Source organism: Lepisma saccharinum, chromosome 28 (assembly GCF_977018435.1).
Source record: "Lepisma saccharinum chromosome 28, izLepSacc3.1, whole genome shotgun sequence".
In the NCBI taxonomy this organism is placed as follows: domain Eukaryota; kingdom Metazoa; phylum Arthropoda; class Insecta; order Zygentoma; family Lepismatidae; genus Lepisma; species Lepisma saccharinum.
Genome location: NC_139256.1, coordinates 20625223 through 20647915, shown reverse-complemented (window position 1 = coordinate 20647915; position 22693 = coordinate 20625223). Strand labels below are relative to the sequence as shown.

Sequence of the window (22693 nt, the reverse complement as noted above, 5' to 3'; positions counted from 1 at the left end):
TGAAGCTTACAATTGTACCGTAACTTTTTAAAAGTAATACGAGTATTGTATCAATAAAAATTTAACGAAATGCAAAATGCAATAATCGTTCTGTTTTGCTTTTTAAAACTGACAACCAATACACTAATTAATATTTGTTTACTTAGGCGAGGAAATTTAACATTTTCAAATCTAAAAGGCCTAAAACTAAGTGTTTTAAAGTTGTAGTTTTTTTTTTTAATTTCCAGGAGTAGGCCTCCGAACCCCTTATAAACTAGGGGATATTCAATAACCCTCAGGTACATCATATGCTTCTCCCAGAGTCTGGCCCCCTCCCAAAGCAAAAGCTCAAACTCCGCCCATGGACTGATGGACAACTTGCTTGGTACTACTTAGGCATCCTACCCTACGTAAAGAACAACGTACTTTTCCACCAAAAGGGTGATTGAAGCATACCTATTTGATGAAGAGTTTAGCCGTAGTAGCCGAAACCAAGAGGGGCGTGAGCGTAGGTGGCGGAGACTGGGGCCACAGCTGGGGCGACGATTGGGGCGTGGGCGACAGCGGCGACTGGGGCGTGGGCGACAGCGGCGACTGGGGCGTGGGCTACGGCGAGGGGAGCGGCGTGGGCGACGGCGACTGGGGCGTGGGAGACAGCGGCGTATGGGGCGGCGTATGGAGCAGCGTATGGGGCAGCGTATCCGGCGTATCCGTAGCTAAGACCAAGGACTCTCCTCTTCTCCTTCTTCTCTTCGGCGGCAGCGAAGACGGCGAGAGCCAAAACGATAACGGCCTGAAAAGAAAAAAGAAGCTTATTATGTCGCTTCACACCTTCCTCTTCGTAAAAAGCCTAACAAGATCAGCACACCCTGTATTTTCAGCGTAAGGGTAATAGTAGTGGCAACAGTATTCCAATTAAACGTCTTATCATCATCTAGTCGACATAAGTTGCATTTTAATCAAATACAACGAAACTGTTTGATTGTTTGAGTATGAATGGTGATAACTGTAGGGCTCGGAACTTTATGTCCTATAAAACTGTAAAATATGTATGTAATTATGTCATATAAATTCGAAAATATGTCATGAAAAATTACAAATATGTCAGAAAAATGCAGAAATATTCCCAGTAAAGCCAAAAATATGCACAACAATAGCTACTCTCGAATATCCCCCATACCCGATAGAGTATAGTAGGGGCTGTAATGTACCGAATGTTATTTTTACTTTTGACTGATTTTTGTGAAAAGCGAAAAAGGCAAAGAAATTAGAACGAAACTTCTTTACTTCCCGTGCAACAACGGGAGAGAATATTTTTCCTCAATAATGTTTACATGGCTATCAATTGTCGGGGGATAAAAAAAAAGTGTGGTATTATTGTTCTGTACTAAGAAATAACGGCACCTTTCCATATCCTGCCATCGACAATATGAACTAACCGTCGTGCTAAAGCTACGAAGAAAAAAAATTATGAAATAACCGATCATGTGCGAGAGAATTACCAAATTATACAGAAATATGTCTTATTACAACAAAATTGAAGAAATATGTTGTAAAAACGCGAAATTGGTGAAATATGTCAAAATATGCTTTCTCAAGTTTGTCTATTTCGGCTGATTTTCATCAGATATGTAAAGATCTCACCCCAATATTAGATCCGAAGCCAAATGAAAAATATGTTATGACATAAAGTCCTGGGCCCTAGTGATAAGATTAGATATATCCTGGCTCAGTTATCTTTAGAGGAAGGCCGCCCATGACGGCAGAGAAAGGGGGTGGGGAGGCATCGAGTGGACAGAGCGAAGCACTACATGCTGCTTGGAAGCTGGTAACTGCAGTCGCTTCTTTCCCTCTACGCAATTCTCTCACGTGTTCATTGGTGGAGCCTTCGCGTCACAGCTCTCGCAGACTTGATTTCGTTCGCTCGCTCCAGAGTTATCTTGGACAGAGTGTAGATGAAGGAACGTCAAACAAGATATATGGACGACACGAAACGAACCGCACTCGCTGAGAGTCCAGGCGGCAACGCTGACGTTTTGATGTTACCGCTAACTAAACAGCTCCACCTTTACACCCATACACCCTAAATGTATTCACTAATATTTGGTATTTGCACACTAACGTGATTCATATTAACTAAGCTCTAAAGTTTATAAATCCATTTACTCACTCACCACCCAACTAGCAACAAACAAAGACGGACCAACACGTGATACAAATTACTAGATTAACCTAACCTATTCTGGCAAGCAGAATAAGCTTGGTCTAAACTCACACCCCACTACCACTGTTCAGTTTTGTAATGAAATTATATTAATAAAGATAACACACAACGAGGGAAACGCCATTTCATGGATGTGATGTCTTGGTTTACTGTTCAATAAAATACAATTACAACAGTTTCGTACACTCATGTTAAAACTATCTCGTGTTTGATTCAAGCTAAGTGCTTGCAGGATTGGTCTTGCAATTAGCCACCTGTGGCTGAGCGTCCTAAGTACGTATTCGACTCACGAAGGTTCCAGGATCGAGTCCTGATATGGTCATAGGTGTGATTCTTAGTAAGTATTCCTTCATCATCATTCATCTCCATCGTCACGATTAGACAACGTATGCAGAAAAGTTACCTAGACATGGTTGGGGTACTTTTGTGGACTCACAATTCACAGTGAATCATATCGTACTTTAAACTGAATCCAATAGAAGTGATTGTAGTCTTACACTTTAGGTTGATCGCGACGATGAGGATGAATGAGATTGGATGGAATAGATAAAAGTGGAAGCACAGTGGAACAGTGATACCTGAAGGAGAATCGAACACAGAACCTTCGGCCACAGATGTCTCTAATTTAATTAACATATCTCTGCATGCGAATATATTATACTACCTTCCTCCCGGTCTAACATCATGTCAGAAATAAAAAACAAACATTCACATGTCCGACAAACTAAAAGCAACTAGTCGTAAATTACCAATTACTGTTTTTTTTAGTAATACATTCAGGTTAAAGTCTGTTTTGGGCATGTAAACCAACATAAATTACATTTAACGAAGAATAATTACATTGGGTAAGTCATTCTGTGGCTCTAAAATGCCAAGAAGTGGCTCTAAAAGTTGTTTGGCAGTGCCAGTTTAATTGGTTGAACATTGAACATGTTAATGAACTTCTTTTTATGATGCTTGCGAACAAGTTCACCTTCTACAAGTCAATATGATTCTTTCAGACGAATTCATTCCAACGTACATTAATATCTCTTCATTACAGATAGAAATTTGCCTTTAGTTCAAAGTATTCCAAAGATGGCAGGCTTCAGAAATTAATTTCAAGATCGAAGATACTCATACATGATCCGTCAGAGAATAATACTAATTGTACATTGTTTAAGGATTTATCACCGTTCTGAATTTTAGTAATGAGAGTTCTTATTTGCGTGCCAAATAGTTTACATGAAGCCAATGAAAAATGTATTCTTTGTAATAAGTTGTGTTAAACTATAAAATAAATAAATAATTGATGTACTTTTTGTCTATATGGAAAGTCGTCTACTATGTTTTCATTGTTATGATATAAAACAAATTACGAAAGGGTATTCAACTAAAGAATTATTACAATTTCCAGGTAGTTGAAAGTACAAAAAAAAGTGAAGAAAGTTTTTCTGCTTAGATTCGTCTCGAGTAGGGTAAATACTAAGTGCTAACCCTATAAAGTATGCACTATTTACTTCGCATTTAATATTTGGAATAGCGACCATTACACAGTTATGTTTAAGAGAAAAATACCGTCATGGTTTACTAATAATGCACAAAAGAATAGAACGAGTGCACTGGAAAATCTGCAAGATGCGTATCCTTGATTATTGTGCATGAGAGAACTGAACATAATGTTCGTTCGTAAGCAGTATATTGTGTACAGTCACGGACACTTCTGGGTTGTAACAATTCCATTTACTTTACAACCCAGAAGTGTCCGTTACTGTACAAGCAACTGAATGAACGACACACAACACTGAATATTTACAAAGGTGGTTTGCAGTACTTGAATATATATAAAGGCATATAGATTTTTTTTTAGTCTAAGCAGAAATAAGTCGCTTCTCGCTACGAAAGTTCCAAGGTTCGAGTTCCGACCCATATTCTTCGTGAGTGTCGCTTCATCAATCGTGAAAAATCGTTCGTGGCTTTCTTTGCATTGCTTGTATCTGCATTTTTCGTGCTTTATCTCGCTTTGCTGCCTCCCTAGGCAAATCGCAACGATGAGGATGCGCCGACTTCTGTGGTGGAGTAGTTAGCACAGCCCACTACGACGCGGTCTGCTCATGGGCGATCTTATGTCCCTTCATCAATTCCATCATATCATCACTCATCCTCAGATTCGCGATTAGCCAAGAGTGGCAGAAAAGCGAAGCAAAATGAACCAAATCAATCAACCAATGTCCAGACCTGGATTCGAACCAATGGAGTCGTAGCTCACTGTGCTTACTACTCCTCGAAGAACGTCGTGTTAGCCACCTCACCAGACACCGAGAGCAACACCGTTCATCACTTCTAAGATCCGCAAGCTATCTACCACTTAAAACCAACGCAGCCCCAAACTAGCTTTATCATAACACACAAATGACATTAGAATGCATTTCGACGTAGTCAATTTCATTATCCATGATTTCTTTCTTTCATAGCTTAACACTACTTCTCGCGATAATACATACTTACATGACTTTATATAAATTATTTAGCATGCTAACAAAAACTGTTATCACTAAAATTCAGAATGGTGATAAAATGCATAACATCATACATGTAGTATTTTCTTTTGCCAGATCATGTGTGAGTAATTTTGCTCTTGAGACAAATTTCTAAAGCCTGCCATCTTTGGAATTCTTTGAACTAAAGGCAAATTTCTTTCTGTAACGATGAAATATTAATTCATGGTGGAATAAATACTTCTAAAAGAATCAGAATCATTTGTAGAAGATAGAAAATAGTTTTCTAAGTCGATCATGAAACGGTGAAGCGTAACAATCCCAAAAGACAAAGAAATCTCGTATAATTCTTACCAAGACCTTCATGATGAGGTGAGAATTATTGTCTGGAAACTGCGGTCTCAAGATATATCACACTTGCAAAAAGTGAACTGAATTGGCAGAGGACAAATGGCAGTATTTATACCCGATTTGCTCACCGCTCACTTTCGCTCTAGACCACGCCTCCGGTAAAGGGGTTCTAAGAAGGAACCACCCCTCCTTCCCCCCTAAAACGTTTTTGGCTAATCTGCGTCATCTCGACCATCGCTCATATGGAGGAGAAGGAATTTTTTGGGTCTTGAAGCTAAGCAGATTTGTTATTGCTACCTGTTCTGACGGTATTCGCAGCTATTGCTCAACGCATCATAAAAATTTATTGAACTTTCCAGACAAAATATTAGGAACACTTTCTTTTTTGTCAATAGCTATGTATCGGTGTACAAATATGCTCATTCAGTTGTCTCCAATTTAACATTCGTATTGCTTGTAGTGTCAAGTATGAGTTGCCTCCCCGATGTCGAAGTGGTAACGCTGCTGATTTGAATTCAAGGGTTCCCGGGTTCGACGCCCGGTGGAGGCTCATAGTGGCTTGGATCCCACTTTAAACGTTAGGCCCAGTCCAAATCAGTCTATCTGTGCATGAAATGCACTAAAAAACACACCTGATGGTGCGTGAGAAGTGGCGTATCAATAAATCTTAAATTTTGTACCCACTATATGGTTTGTTAGGGTGATCGGAACTGGATCTGCAGTTAAGTGTAAACAGAAGTAAATAAAAGTCAAGTGTTAACGATGGTGTAGACTTCAAGAGGTGCAAAAAATGAAAATCGAAATCGATTCTCAAAGTTCTTTGATTTTTTATACATATCCTAAGTGTACTTGTCAACTATCTTTCACATTTACCTCTTTTCTTATAATTCATTGTTTGCAAATTCGACTTTATTCAATCACTCCATTATAATTATCTAACTTTTTATCTTTGTTTTAATTATCCTTCACACCTTTCCACTTTGTTAAAATTAATTTTATCCTTTATCACTGGTGCTGCCATCTGTTATTGTCTAAGTCAAATCTTTTCCTTATATCATTCTGCCCTCCTCAAAATTAGGTCCCAAGTTACGCCTATGGCGACAATGTTTCTGCAACGTATATTCGTGATTTGTTTGCAATATACAAGTTTGGACGTTCTAAAATATATGTATAAAATAACCTTTGAAATGGTCATTCGGGGGTGTAAGGGGTGATTTTCCACGTAGTACACCCAACTGTCAACGTCACTTCCACGTTAGTACACCCTGGACTGCGTTTTGCAGACGCACGAGGCTCTGGTGACTAGCACTCGGGCCAGTATAATTTTGTGTGTGTTGTCCTGTTTTTTGTCCTTGTGTGTGCTGAGGGCCCTTTACAGCCTCAGCTTTTAACGGAAGTCAGAACATTTTAAGCTTTTAAGATTTTACTTATGCAACGTTAGAGTTGTTCTTTGTAAAGATAAGGGGCTGAACCCCGTATAATGTGACGGGTGCAAATAGCTTAAGTGCTGACGCACCCAAAATTTTAAAATCAAATCAAATCAAAAATGTATGGTCATTCAAATGTATATATCTGTTGATAGTTCAAGGTAAGTTATTGTTTAGGCAAGTGTTTCTCAACCGCCGCACCTTGGCGTCAATTGAACCGGGCCGCGAGAGGTTCCCCTGAAGTTATCGACTTGCAACCCGAGCTGGCAACCATCAGGAAAGAAGGCCTTTCGCTCAGGGCTCTCCAGCGACAAGAGCAAATTCCTTCTGGACAATGCTGGTGAGAATTCAAAGACGATGAGAGGTGACTGTCCTCCCTGCAGCCTCCAAATTTGAATTTTGACTTTCTCGACTTAGAGCCGGAAGGGTAAAGCGACTTGCAGCCCGAGCTGGGAACTACTTTGAAAGGGTACATTTGGTAGTCGGACAATTGCGATGACATTTTTAATATGGGTGACTTAACACCCTGTACAATACCTCTTACAAGAGAATATGTGAAATATTGATATTCTCGGCTCTGAATTTGGTTCAATCAAGTCTTTGAGCAAACAGACAGACACCTTTTGAAGCTACCCGTTTCCACCACTTTCCAACTCTCTTGTCGATTTTAATGTCACGCTTCTTCTATTTCTGCCCTTCTACTAGGTTAAGTTCCATCCGCATGTACTGGATGTTGGTGTCTTCTGCTTGGCTCTTGACGCAGGCCAGAACAAGCCACCTATTTATTTTGTTGTTCCAACCTTCTAAAGCATATTAGTTCTGTGGCGCCTTTGGTTAGGTTAGGTTAGGTCCTGATCCTTGCAATTGTCCTACCATTAGGAAAGCGGGGGCTAGTTGCAACAGGGGTAGGTTGCAACGCTGTTAATATCTCCTCAACGTGGAGAGTTACGACAACGAACTTGCCTTCGCGCATGCGCATTTCGTGGTGGAAGAAATGTTCTAGATTGTTGGTGCACGCGATCTGATAACAGTTACAGGAAAGAAGAATTGCTGTTTTCAGACCAGGCGAGTAAAATTTGAATAATTTATTTTGAAGTGACTGACGACTAGGACAAGTAACTGTCGTTGACTATGTTGCTATTAATGATACACATGTACTTTCACCTGTAAAAGAATAACAGCCATGATTACAATGAGATTCATGTTGAAGACATTTTCGTCCTTCTGTTAAATAAAGTGGGTGAGAGGTAAGTTGCAACAGGCATATGAAGATGAAGGAAGGGAGTGGGTACAGTGTATAGAGTGTGACGGGTGGCGAAAGAAGATGCGTTTTATGTCTGTCATCATTGTTTCTCAGGTTAAAGAAAGTGTTTCTTGTTGTATACTCCTTTATCTAGCGTACATTTATAAACCACAAATATGCTAAATTTAGGTCTAGGCCTACTTGAAGTTTCAAATATTGTTACAATGTCAGCATATGTTGAACAGTTTCTAACATAATATACATATAATTTGTAAAATGACCACCATCAAAATCATTGCAATTGTCAGTGATTTTGGCTTCATCGCAATTGCCCTAGATTCTTTGAAAGATGTTGTTTCGTTCGGGTTCGTGTTCGACTGCTATAACAGAAAAATGCTACAGTGGCGGTGATGGATCAAGCAATCTAACCGGGGACGAGTGTTAGGTTACTTCGCGCTTCCAAATTTGAAAGATGACGGACGGGCACCACAGTCAATTCAGTTTGCTCAGAAATTTTCATTAACAAATATACTGAAGTGGAAATATGCCAATTGGTTGGAATTTATCTGTCCCGAAATCTCCACATCCAATGAATTTAATGAAATTGAACAGGGGAAACTAGAAGATTCCATTATACCCAGTCGTTCTCAACTAATTTAAACCAAATTTTATGTTTGCCAACTAGCCTAGACCTAATCGAGCTAATACCCTTTATTAATATACAGTAAAACCTCGTTAATCCGGACGCCGATAAGCCGGACTTCTACTCCGGAAAGCCAAAAGGGTACGAAAAAAAGCAGAATGCAAGGTTTTAAATGTGGCTAGAAGTCAACAAGAGAACCTCCCAATGAAAGGCAGTCAACCACTGATGAAATTATGTGTCTCACAGACTTTATACTGTCGTCTATGCCCTTTAAATACTCCATAATAAACGTGTTTTGTTGATATAAACGGAGTTTTAATGCACTTTCTACTGTTCTTTTAGGTTATTTTCATTAATCCGAACTTTCGTTAAACCGGTCAACTTATCCCCCATAACTCAAAATTAACGGTTTTACTGTACCATTATTTATTAATATTAAATTTCAAGAGTGCATATTAATCAACGTATAAAGTTTTAGAAAATGGAAAGCAACTGACGAGTGAAATTGTTGTAATCGGGGCATCGACTTTTAAAGAAACTAATTTTCAAAGGTTGAGAACCAATGGATTAGGCTATGCTAGAAATTACTTGCACAGAACTGTTGAAATTGCAATATTATTAATCTTCAGAAAAAACAATTACCTGATCGTAATGTCAGCTTGTAATGTTCTTTGAATATCATGTGTCACTAGAATGTGAAACAATGACGTTTGGCAGTATGCAGATATTAAAACAAGAACAATGTCTAGATAAGGATGTTTACCATAGTACAGTAAAACCTCGTTAATCCGGACTAATGGGGAGATAAGTTGACCGGTTTAACGAAATTAACTGAAATAACCTAAAAGAACAGTAGGAAGTGCATTAAAACTCCGTTTATAGGAACAAAACACGTTTATTTTGGTGTATTTAGAGGGCATAGGCCTAAATACACTATAGCTACAGTACAAAGTCTGCGGGAAACAGAATTTCATCAGTGGGAAGTTCTCTTGTTGACTTCTTGCCACATTTAAAACCTTGCATTCTGCTTTTTCTCTTCCCTTATGCATGTTCGGATTAAGCGAAGTCCGGCTTATCGCGATCCGGATTAACGAGGTTTTACTGTATATTGAAAAGCGAATGTGGGAGTTGCAAGTGGCATCAAATTGTTGGACGAAACCTTCAAGTTACAAAACCATGGACAAGTAACAGTCTTTCGCAATTAGCCCGTGGCGGACATGAAACTACTGAAGTGATTTACTAAATTTCATTTTGTTGTGTTCGAAAACTATGTGTGACACAATTTAAAGGCACTACAAGAATTATCAAGCAAGAGAACTCTGGACTGTTTTCCTAAAAATAATGTACAAACGTTCAGAGAATATTCGGGAAATTTAATGTTAATAGACACTATTGCATTATCATAATGACTCATATTTAAAGATCCGTTTAAAATTCACCTCTTTGCTGTTATACGATTGAAAATGCGAGCACATGCAATTAATTTCAAAGTTAGCGGCTCTGTGGGTTAAAAATTCTCATAATAATAAACAATAATCATATTAATTCTTGCTCACACAACGTTTTACACATAACACTGCATTACAACACTTGTGTCCTGTTTTGAAAGAACCACGTGACTCAGTTGAACTCCTTGCAATGAAAAGTTACACTTTGGAAAGTTCAAAACCAAAGTAAAGGAAAATTTATTTCGAGCCCTAAAGCACTAATTATTGAAAATTTTAAACATTGTTTTAGAGATAGGCTTAATCGTGTGTATAAAGAAAGAATTGCATTACAATCTTAGAACAGTCAATAAATTACTTTTAGTATTTCAACAAAGACATGTGCTAATCATTGCTCAAGATAAATGTTCTCTAAGAGAACCTCTCTGTATCACTGAATGGAAGTGTTTATCTCTTGAAATGGAATTGTTGTGAAAAGTTATATCTTTCGCCATTAAATTATAATTTGAATCTTAACTATACTGTGTTGAACTCTGCTTAAAGCATAATACAGATTACGAATTTTCGATTAGCTAGCTTAAACACACACATGATATTACTTGTAAATTAATTTATTGCTTAAAGTTTACATGAATAATTTACAAGAGACAGACGGAAAGATGAATGCCAATTATCAGGTGAAGGATTTTTTAAACCGCTTTCGTGGTACGTTGAGAAATCACGAGTGAAGTAACTGAAATTTAAGAAAAAATACAATTAGTGAATTCTGACAATAACTTTCGACTTTGCATATGTAAAATATGTAATCTGTTATTTTATAAACAGATTTCTTATACACAATCTCAATGTTTACTATGAGTTTTGGAAAATTGGAATGACATATTTTCCAAACTCGCCGTATATGGAAGTGAATTACAAATATACTAAGATGAAATCCAACCAAATGAATCCCTTCTGCATTTTCCAAGAACATGTCATTTGGATGCCTTATCTATGAATAATGGTAACATGAGCACTTTTATACAATAATCCTCACATCTGCATTACCTTAAATGGAAAACAACACTATAGAACTGTTATTTTGTGCAAATTTGTGAGGACTTCCCCGTAACGTCACATGAATGTTCGCACGGGTCCACCTCTACATACTAAACCTTAGTGTGAACTAACTACAGCTGTGTCAAGTGGCGTGAACGATAACTTATCAGCATTCATCTAGAATAAGCATTTGCAAATTGTGAGTGGAGTTATTCTAGAGTTGATACTCAACATATTATTTTGAAATGCCTGATTTGTGCAATGAGAAGAAAATGTCTTGTCCAATTAAATTGGTTTCCTTATTGTATACACCAGATGCATTGCGTTTCTGAACGAATATATATGAAATTATATATATGAAAGTGAATATTAAAATTAAATAATTTTATGTAAGTTTATATGTATATATGACAAACGAATATATGGCTATACCTATATATTTGTATTGTATGCATTGAAGTTTATAATTTATGCGTATAGGTGTACGAAATGTATGTTGTGGAAAAAATCGTCAAATGTAAAGTTGAAAGTTCAAGAAGCAAACATGATGATAATATAGTTATGTATGAGAAATGTTTTTACCGTAAAGGCTTATGCATTTGCTTTGTTTTTCGATAAAGGACAAAGAACGGCTTAAAAGATCCAAAAGAATGAATGATTGAATTGCTGTGTGCCCGCGTATATAAACTGCAGTCCTTTTTTTTGTTGAATTGCATTTATTTGGTAGTGAATAGATGTGAAAAAAGATCCCAATTGATGGTTAAGTGGAGGAGAAGACATCGTAGGCTTAACTTTGCCATGTAATCAAATTCGTAAAATAAATAAATAAATATTAAGTAGTGTTATCTGCTGCTAAGAGGGTATTATGGTAGAATATCTATATCCGTAGCCAGTGTATTGTACAGTGGTATCCATAAGTATTGCTCAGCAAATTGTCCATGATTATTTTCGTTGGTTTTTATGTTCATCCTATGTATTTTTATGGACTGTATTGTTACGCATACTGGTTCAGAGGTTGTAAGCAGATTGATTGTTGTTTTGTGTCAGTTCTTAAAGCTCTCTTTGCATGAAACAAAGGGAGTAAACGTGATGATGGACATAGGCGGAGTTCTGGAGGGGTCAGGGGGGCCTGGCCCCATCTAATTAAAAAAAAGACTAAAAAATAACACATGATTAAGTTCAGTTACTACATTTTTGTTATGAAGCCATACCGCAAATCTTGACGTTTGGCATGATGGCATGTGCGATAATTGCGCCGCAAAGCGGGATTTGATTGATGTGTACAGTTTGAAGAAAGAAAAACTTAAAAAATAACTTTGTGTTGAGTCAACAGTTACTACTGAGGCATCAAAAGAACTTTTGAATTGAATTTTTCTTAAATTTCTGAAGCTTACTATTGTACTGTAACGTTTTAAAAGTAATACGAGTATTGTATCTATAAAAATTTAATGAAATGCAAATGAAATAATCGTACTGTTTTGCTTTTTAAAACTGACAACCAATATACTAATTAATATTTGTTTACTTAGGGGAGGAAATTTAACATTTGCGAATCTCAAAGGCCTAAAACTAAGTGTTTTTAAGTTGTTTTTTTTTTTTTAAATTTTCAGGGGTAGGCCTCCGAACCCCTTATAAGCTAGGGGATATTCAATAAACCTCAGGTATATCATATGCTTCTCCCAGAGTCTGACCCCCTCCCAAAGCAAAAGTTCAAACTCCGCCCATGGTGATGGACAACTTGCTTGGTACTACTTAGCCATCCTACCCTACGTAAAGAACAACGTACTTTTCCACCAAAAGGGTGATTGAAGCATACCTTTTTGATGAAGAGTTTAGCCGTAGTAGCCGAAACCAAGAGGGGCGTGGGCGTAGGTGGCGGCGACTGGGGCCACAGCTGGGGCGACGACTGGGGCGTGGGCGACAGCTGCGACTGGGGCGTGGGCAACGGCGAGGGGAGCGGCGTGGGCGACGGCGACTGGGGCATGGGCGACAGCGGCGTATGGGGCGGCGTATGGGGCGGCGTATGGAGCAGCGTATGGGGCAGCGTATCCGGCGTATCCGTAGCCGAGACCAAGGACTCCCCTCTTCTCCTTCTTCTCTTCGGCGGCAGCGAAGACGGCGAGAGCCAAAACGATAACGGCCTGAAAAGAAGAAAGAACTTTATTATGTCGCTGCACACCTTCCTCTTCCTTAAAAGCCTAACAAAATCAGTACACCCTGTATTCACAGCATAAGGGTAATAGTAGTGGCAACAGTATTCCAGTTGAACGTCTTATCATCATCTAGTCGACATAAGTTGAACTTTAATCAAATACCGCTCACGAGAAGATCCCCAAACGAGGGGAGACGGGGAGCGGGGGTGAAGGGAAGGTCCGGTCCATTTGCAGATTTTAGGGGTAGCAGAAAGCCTTCCGCTGCTGTCTAGTATTCTTTTCGAAGTGCGTGGGAGTTGATTTGCGTCAATTACGCAGAGCGTGCGTCCGCAGCAACAGTTTGCTGCTTTTCTTTCGGTGGCCAGAATACTTTTGTATTGCTTATCCTGTGCATTATTTAGACTGTATTTCAAAGAATTTTAAAAAGAATATACGGCATTTGGTGAGCTTATAGATCACACACCCCTGTAAAACAATTTCACTCCGTTTCCGTATAACTAATAATAGGCCTCATTACAGGCAAATGTCTGAATATTCTAATATTTATTCACTGTGCCCATAATATTATGCGCTTGTGAAACTCGGTCTCTTACTTTAAAATAATAACATAAATTCACATTCTGTAAGACATTCTGCCTTGGAATTGTTTCTTCCAGGCCTAAAGTCAGGAAACCGTTTTTGTAAGGTAAGTCGTTACTGAAATCACATTTGCGTTTCGGCATGGTTCAGATCGCTGATTCACATAACTTCACTTCTCCACTGACAACAGCAGTTCAAAACTATTGTTTATTTCTGAATTTCGATGTCGTGAAACTCAAATGAAAGAAAGCCGCGGGGTATCGCATATTCTTACCTATTGTTAGAAACTTGCTGATCACCATGAGCAGTGGTAGATATCACAAATGCTTTGAAATCGAAACCTTACGCGACGAGCGACGACAACAGAAGAGACGCAAAAGTCCAACAATTTTTCTTTGTTGGAAGAAAAATTTCTTGGCTTTGTTCTGGCAACTGAGAGTGTCGTATTTCTTTACTTTGAAATTGAAGTAAATAACAGAAAAGAGAACATTTGCAAATTCTCCTAAGAATCTGCCCGGACCATTTTTAGGACTCGAAAAAGAGGATTAGCCCAGGTAAAACAGGGCGTCTGGTAAACCTGAACGTCTTGTATCGCTGCACCGGTTACAGCGAGCCCACGTGTGTTTCTCACTCAGGGTGCACTCCCCCAACCCTAATAGTGGAGTAGCCTGTCGCTACGTCACTGCACTTCCGTTGGGGATCATCTCCTGAGCGGTGAGCTGCAGAACTAAACTGTTTGATTGTTTGAGTAGGAATGGTGATAAGATGAGATATATATCCTGGCTCAGATATCTTTAGAAGAAGGCCGCCCATGGCGGCAGAGAAAGGGGGTGGGCAGATCGAAGCACTACACGCTGCTGGGAAGGCTGGCCACTGCAGTCGCTTGTTTCCCTCCACGCAATTCTCTCACGTGTTCATTGGTTTAGCCGTCTCGCATCACTACTTTCGCAGAGACTTGATTTCATTCGCTCGCTCCAGAGATAACTTGGACAGAGTGTAGATGAAGGGACGTCAAACAAGATATATATATATATACGAAACAAAACGAACCGCACTGGCTGAGAGTCCATGCGGCACTGACATTTTGATGTTACCCTTTACACCCGCTAACTAAACAGCTCCACCATTACACACATAAACCCTAAATGTATTCACTAATATTTGGCATTTCCACACTAACACGATTCATCTTAACTAAGCTCTAAAGTTGATAAATCCAATACTCACTCACCACCCAACAAGCAACAAACAAAGACGGACCAACACGTGATACAAATTACTAGATTAACCTAACCTATTCTGGCAAGCAGAATAAGCTTGGTCTAAACGCACCCACTACCACTGTTCAGTTTTGTAATGAAATTGTATTAATAAATATAACACACAACGGGGAAAACGCCATTTCATGGATGTGACGTCTTGGTTTACTGTTTAATAAAATACAATTACAACAGTTTCGTACACTCATGTTAAAACTATCTCGTGTTTGATTCAAGCTAAGTGCTTGCAGGTCTGGTCTTGCAATTAGCCACTTGTGGCTGAGCGTCCTAAGTACGCATTCGACTCACGAAGGTTCCAGGATCGAGTCCTGAAGTGCTCATAGGTGTGATTCTTAGTAAGTATTCCTTCGTCATCATTCATCTCCATCGTCACGATTAGACAAAATATGCAGAAAAGCTACCTAGACAAGGTTGTGCTACCATCTGGAAGCACATTTCACAGTGAATCATATCCCACTTTAAACTGAATCCAATAGAATTGATTGTAGTTTTACACTTTAGGTTAATCGCGACGATGAGGGTGAATGAGATTGGATGGAATAAATAAAAGTAGAAGCAAAGTGGAACAGCGATACCTGAAGGAGAATCGAACACAGAACCTTCGGCCACAGATATCTCTAATTGAATTAACATATCTCTGCATGCGAATATATTATACTACCTTCCTCCCGGTCAAACATCATGTCAGAAATAGAAAACAAACATTCACATGTCCGACAAACTAAAAGTAACAAGTCGCAAATTACCAATTACTGGTTTGTTTTTTTAGTAATACATTCAGGTTAAAGTCTGTTTTGGGCATGTAAAGCAACATAAATTACATTTAACGAAGAATAATTACATTGGATATGTCGTTCTGTGGCTCTAAAATGCCAAGAATTGTCTCTAAAAGTTGTTTGGCAGTGCCAGCTTAATTGGTTGAACATTGAACATGTTAATGAACTTCTTTTTATGGTACTTGCGAACAAGTTCACCTTCTACAAGTCAGTCTGATTCTTTCAGAAGTATTCATTCCAACGTGCATTAATATCTCTTGATTACAGAAAGAAATTTGCCTTTAGTTCAAAGTATTCCAAAGATGGCAGGCTTCAGAAATTAATTTCAAGATCGAAGATACTCATACATGATCTGTCAGAGAATAATACTAATTGTACATTGTTTAAGTATTTATCACCGTCCTGAATTTTAGTAATGAGAGTTCTTATTTGCGTGCCAAATAGTTTACATGAAGCCAATGAAAAATGTATTCTTTGTAATAAGTTGTGTTAAACTATGAAATAAATAAATAATTGATGTACTTTTTGTCTATATGGAAAGTCGTCTAATATGTTTTCATTGTTATGATATAAAACAAATTACGAAAGGGTATTCAACTAAAGAATTATTACAATTTCCAGGTAGTTGAAAGTACACAAAAAAGTGAAGAAATTTACTTCGCCCACATAATAGAAAAAAACCATTGAATTTTCATGTTTCTTTATTATTTAGTAATTTTTCTGCTTAGATTCGTCTCGAGTAGGGTAAATACTAAGTGCTAACCCTCTAAAGTATGCACTATTTACCTCGCATTAAATAATTCGGATAGCGACCATTGCACAGCTATGAGTAAAAGAAAAATGCAGTCATTGTTTACTAATAATGTACGAAAGAAAAGAACGAGTGCACTGGTAAAATTGCAAGATGCGTATCCTTGATTATTGTGCATGAAAGAACTGAACATAATGTTCGTTCGTAAGCAGTATATTGTGTACAGTCACGGACACTTCTGGGTTGTAACAATTCCATTTACTTTACAACCCAGTAGTGTCCGTTACTGTACAAGCAACTGAATGAACGACACACAACACTAAATATTTACAAAGGTAGTTTGCAGTACTTGAGTATATAAAGGCATATAGATTTTTTTGTAGTCGAAGCAGACATAAGTCGCTTTTCGCCACCGCAAGTTCGAAGGTTCGAGTTCCGACCCGTGTTCTTCATGAGTGTCGCTTCATCAATCGTGAAAAATCGTTCGTGGCTTTCTTTGCATTGCTTGTATCTGCATTTTTCGTGCTTTATCTCGCTTTGCTGCCTCCGTAGGCAAATCGCAACGATGAGGATGCGCCGACCTCTGCGGTGGAGTAGTTAGCACAGCGCACTCCGACGCAGTCTGCTCATGGGCGATCTTAACTGGTGTCCCTTCATCAATTGCATCATATCACCACTCATCCTCATCTTCGCGATTAGCCAAAAGTGGCAGAAAAGCGAAGCAAAATGAACCAAATCAATCAACCAATGTCCAGACCTGGATTCGAACCAAGGACCAATGGAGTCGTAGCTCACTGTGCTTACTACTCCTCGCAGAACGTCGTGCTAGCCACCTCACCAGACACCGAGAGCAACACCGTTCATCACATCTAGGATCCGCAAGCTATCTACCACTTAAATCCAACGCAGCCCCAAACTAGCTTTATCATAACACACAAATGACATTAGAATGCATTTCGACGTAATTTCGTTATCCATGATTTCTTTCTTTCATAGCTTAACACAACTTCTCGCGATAATACATACTTACATGACTTTATTTAAATTATTTAGCATGCTAACAAAAACTGTTATCACTAAAATTCAGAACGGTGATAAAATGCATAACATTATACATGTAGTATTTTCTTTTGCCAGATCATACGTGAGCAATTTCGCTCTTGAGACAAATTTCTAAAGCCTGCCATCTTTGGAATTCTTTGAACTTAAGGTAAATTCCTTTTTGTAATGAAGAGATATTAATTCATGGTGGAATAAATACTTCTAAAAGAATCAAAATCACTTGTAGAAAATAGAAAATAGTTTTCTAAATCGATCTTGAAGCAGTGAAGAAATGTAACGATCCCAAGAGACAAAGAGATCTCATGCTTACCAAGACCTTCATGATGAGGTGAGAATTATTGTCTGGGAACTGCGGTCTCAAGATATATCACACTTGCAAAAAGTGAACTGAATTGGCAGAAGACATGTGGCAGTATTTATACCCGATTTGCTCACCGCTCACTTTCGCTCTAGACCACGCCTCCGGTAAAGGGGTTCTAAGAAGGAACCACCCCTCCTCCCCCCCTAAAACGTTTTTGGCTAATCTGCGTCATCTCGACCATCAAAATATTCTTTTTACAAAATGTAGGTCTGACCTGCTTTTCCTCCACTTGGCGGGATAGCACCTTTCAAGTTCAACTCCACCTATGTTGTAAACCCGAGGACCATGACCGGTATCACACACACGCATTCGCTCATATGGAGGAGAAGGAATTTTTTGGGTCTTGAAGCTACGCAGATTTGATATTGCTACCTGTTCTGTCGGTATTCGCAGCTATTGCTCAACGCATCATAAAAATGTATTTCTTTTCCTTTTCTCGCCCGAAGGCAGTGGCCCAGGTACCGAAATTAAGTAATAGGAATATTCCGTTTTAGCAAGTAGAGTGTCGTAAACGAATTTGTACTTTCCAGACAAAATATTAGGAACACTTTATCTTTTGTCAATAGTTACGTATTGGTGTACAAATATGCTTCATCGTACGTTTCATTTCATTTGTTGTCACTTAGCGTCTCTTTTCTTCGACTTTTGGCTGAGGATGAGTGATAATACGATGAAATTGATGAAGGGACACTCACAAACAACACCTATACCCAAGCCTGGATTCGAACTCGGACGCGATGTGCTAACCACTACGCCACGGAGGTCTGTGCTTCATCTTACGTGAAATATTGGGTTTTGGTTGAACTAGAGTTAAGGAAGAAGTTTGCTGGCTTGGTTATTCAAACATTGCTCATTCAGATGTCTCCAATTTAACATTCGTGTTGCTTGTAGTGTCAAGTATGAGTTGCCTCCCCGATGTCGAAGTGGTAACGCTGCTGATTTGAATTCAAGGGTTCACGGGTTCGACGCCCGGTGGAGGCTCATAGTGGCTTGAATCCCACTTTAAACTGTAGGCCCAGTCCAAATCAGTCTATCTGTGCATAAAATGCACTAAAGAACAAACCTTATAGTGTGTGAGAAGTGTCGTATCAATAAATCTTAAATTTGTACCCACTATATGCTTTGTTAGGGTGATCAGAACTGGATCTACAGTTAAGTGTTAACAGAAAGAAATAAAATACGGGCGTTAATAAAAGTCTCAACTTATAGAGGTTCAGAAGACGAAATCGATTCTCAATGTTATTTGATTTTTTTTCATATCATAAGTGTACTTGTCAACTATCTTTCACATTTTCCTATTTTCTTGTAATTCATTGTTGCACATTTGGCTTGATTCAATCACTCATTGTAATTATCTAATTCCTGTCTTTATTTTAATTATCCTTTAGACCTTTCTACTTCGTTAGAATTAGTTTTATCCTTTGTCACTAGTGCTGCCATCTGTTATTGTCTAAGTCAAACCTTTTCCTTTCATCGCTTCTATGGACACGTAAGAAGTGTGGGTAGACCCATCCTACTGCCTACAGGCCTTGTGTGTAAATTTATGTCTTAATATATTATATTGAGACAATAGTAAAGATGAATATTTAGAGAGTGTTTTGCAATTATGCGTTTATTTGAATTTAATGATAATTTAGTATAGAGTTATCCATATTTGTAAAGCAATTCTGGGGTACAGAACAGTGTTTAGATGACATATGGGGCATGTTAGAAGGAGATCAAGTGTTGTGGAAAGGTTAGGTAAGTTGGGATACGATTTGGCATGTAGTTAAGTGTTATCCGAACCACTGTGCAATTTACGTATATCCACTCCAGTCGAACCCGGGACCCATCGATTACAAGGCGACATCATTACAACAACGTCATCGAGGAGACACAGCAAATTTTATGAACAAGTAATAAATAAGTTGGTAAGAGATGTGTGTTGTTAATTTCTCTTGATTATATTTTTTTAGTGATAAGCTACGTTTAGAAAGGCCCTTCAGCCCTTTGTTGAGCACGCCACCGAGTATCAGTACTTCAGAGACACACCTTCCCCTTTATTTTGTGCTGCTTCGATGGGTCGTGGACTAGCAATGACGTCATTGAAAGTTCCCGATTGAGTTCCGAACTGGACTTGGGTGTTTCTTTGTAAATGTTCCTTGCATCATTCATCTCCATCTCGATTAGACTAAAGAGTAAGAAAAGCTTCTTAAAGTAGAAAACAAGAATAAAAATCTCCAGTATTTTGAATGAGGTATTGCCGCAATTTCGAAGTACAGTAAAATCTCGTTAATTCGGACCCCGATAAGCCGGACTTAGCTTCATCCGGACAGGCAAAAAAGAAGCAGAATGCAAGGTTTTAAATGTGGGTATCACGTATGTACATACTGCATTGTATGTACAGTATTGCTTTACATTTTTCTGTACTGTATAAAGTACTTAGGCCTATGCCCTTTAAATACACCATATTGAACGTGTTTAGTTGCTATAAACGGAGTTTTAATGCACTTTCTACTGTTATTTTAGGTTATTTCAGTTAATCCGGCCTTTCGTTGTTCCCCATTAGTTGGTTAACGAGGTTTTACTGTATATATTCCTCGCCTTTCGATTTGATTCGATTTTCTATATTTTACTTCGCCTTTTGTGCCACTTTTGGCTAATTTGCGAAGATAGGGATGAATGATGATGTGATGAAATTGATGAATTGTCACTCGCAAACATCCATGCCCAGGCCAGGATTCGAACCCGGGACCCCTAGCATCGTAGCGCGATGTGCTAACCACTCCGCCACGGGGAAATGATAAACTGAGGAAAAACTTCAGTTGGAAATTCACTCTCGTTTTTCTCACTGGCGTTCTGTAATTGATAAGGGAAGTGGATCACCTTACAGTGCATTTTCGCTGTCATTCGCAACATTCAGCATATTGTTAAATTCTTTCAAGTAAGTACGACTTACGTAGAAGCATAAAACACTGTAACAAACGGCTTTTCCAGTAACACGAACGTCACAAATTAATGTTTGTTGGTTGGATTTTCAAAACATCAACAGATGGCATCATTGTCGAAAAAATGCAAATGCATATTCTTTTTAGCATCTTATATAATTAAATATTAGATAGTTTTACGTCAAATGGTACATAACGTGCAGACTGTATTGTATTGGTCACAATGCTAATAAACAAATATCCAAATAGTTGCTACTTCGTATTCTGTTATTGCACACACAATTATTCCGTGCTAGATAACAGTAATTGTTTCTACATTTCAGTATTGGTGAAATCGTAAGCATTTTCTCACATTTCGTTAGTACGTTTTGTCACATTCCACTAAATTTTATTCTTTCGTAGTTAACCGAGGAGTAGAAATATGCTGCGAAAATCTGAAAATTACTTTTTTTTATTTCATTAGAGAGTAGTGATATCTGATAGCGCAGATATTTTTGTAAAAAAAAGTTCTCATATTCAAGTTCAAGTTCAAGCAAATACAATGATATACAGGGTGATCTATTTGAGATGTTAACAAAATAAACGAAAGGGTTGCAGAAAAGAATGCACTTGGTGCTTGTCTGGTCTTTGTCCCTACACAAATGACTGAACGTACCTCCACGAAAAAATCTTACTCTAGAAAATTTCACATAACATACGACCTTGACCCCTGTTTTTGTATCATACGCTAGCGCGAGAATAAAGAAAAACTTTTAGAAAGCAAATTACGCACTTAACCTTAAAATAGGCACATATAGACACTATGAAAGGAATTAACAGATGAAACTAGTTTTAAACATGTAATTCTGTGTTTTACCACAAAGGAATAAAGTAAGAAATAGTCCTTACTCTAGTTAATATCTACAAAATGTAATAGGTTCTTTAAAACATACTTTTATGTCATTTATGCTTCATCAACTTTGGACTAAAGTGCGCGTCAAATCTCCTGCATATGGCCTTGAACGGCTGAACAGCACCAGCGAATCACAGACGTGCGGCGTTGCCGTGCTCTCCTTGACAAGGCGTTACGCTCAACCACGCTGTCTCTTTTCCGTGTGAGATTTCGACATGGCACCGCTGCAGTGCGCTGCTATTGGCTATCGCCATATGCAGGAGATTTAACGCCACTCTAGTCATAACACATGCTTTCTTCATAATTGTCAAGTTAACATTTAAAGCGGTGCAAAAGAGCTTTCTATACTGAGTCGCTAACCATTACATTGCTGTAGCCTCCTCGAAATTCTGATTCGTATTGATTTGGTATCCAAGGCAAGGAATATTATGGATGGATCAAGAAGAAACGAAAAGGTACTGGAAGTGGGAAGTATGGCGAAAGTTGTGGAAAAGCTACACAAGGAAAGTCTCGACCATACTCTGAGGCACGATTGGTTATTATGGAGGATCATAGAAGAAACGAAAGTTGCCGTAGAACAGTGGCGTCGCCAGAAATTTTTGGGTGGCTCCAGGATGGATGAAAATATTTTCATTGGTCGCAGCTGTTGAGTTTCTCTTTCTCTCTCTCTCCACTTTCTTTCCATGTTTTTCTCTCTTTGACTTTTGCTATTTTTACTTTCTTTCCCGACTTCTATATCACTCTCTTGCTCCTTTCCCTGTTTCTCATTCTTTCTGTCTCTTGGTCTTTCTATTCCCGCTTTTTCTCTCCCGCCCTATTTTTCATTCCTTATTTTCCTGCTTGTATTTCTGTCTTTTGTCTATCTTTCCCCCTCTCTCTTCCGCTCTATTTTTACCATTTATTTTCCTGTTTCTCATTCTTTCTCTCTTTTTGGCCTTTCTCTCTTTGCCCTTTTTCTCTCTCCGGTTCCTATTTTTCTCTCTATTTTCCTGTTTATCTTTCTATCTTTTGTTGTGCTCCCTTTCTTAGCCAGCCTTTCTTTACCCTAATTACCTCTCCCGTTCTATTTTCACTCTGTATTTCCT

At 38.5% G+C, this 22693-nt stretch overlaps 2 protein-coding genes across 2 annotated transcripts; both read right to left on the bottom strand.

The window, feature by feature from the left end:
• Positions 1–451: 451 nt before the first annotated feature.
• Positions 452–5101, bottom strand: LOC145980841 (uncharacterized). The gene is made up of 2 exons (XM_083113927.1): positions 5035–5101; positions 452–772 (listed from the first exon to the last, which is right to left on the bottom strand). The coding sequence occupies exons 1-2, from the start codon at positions 5044–5046 to the stop codon at positions 452–454; spliced, it is 333 nt and encodes a 110-aa protein (XP_082970053.1). The 5' UTR covers positions 5047–5101.
• A 5295-nt stretch (positions 5102–10396) lies between these two features.
• Positions 10397–17795, bottom strand: LOC145981027 (uncharacterized). Its single transcript, XM_083114124.1, has 3 exons — positions 17739–17795; positions 12644–12968; positions 10397–10522 (listed from the first exon to the last, which is right to left on the bottom strand). Exons 1-2 carry the CDS (start codon positions 17748–17750, stop codon positions 12660–12662), a joined length of 321 nt encoding a protein of 106 aa, XP_082970250.1. The 5' UTR covers positions 17751–17795; the 3' UTR covers positions 10397–10522; positions 12644–12659.
• Between the last annotated feature and the right edge of the window lie 4898 nt (positions 17796–22693).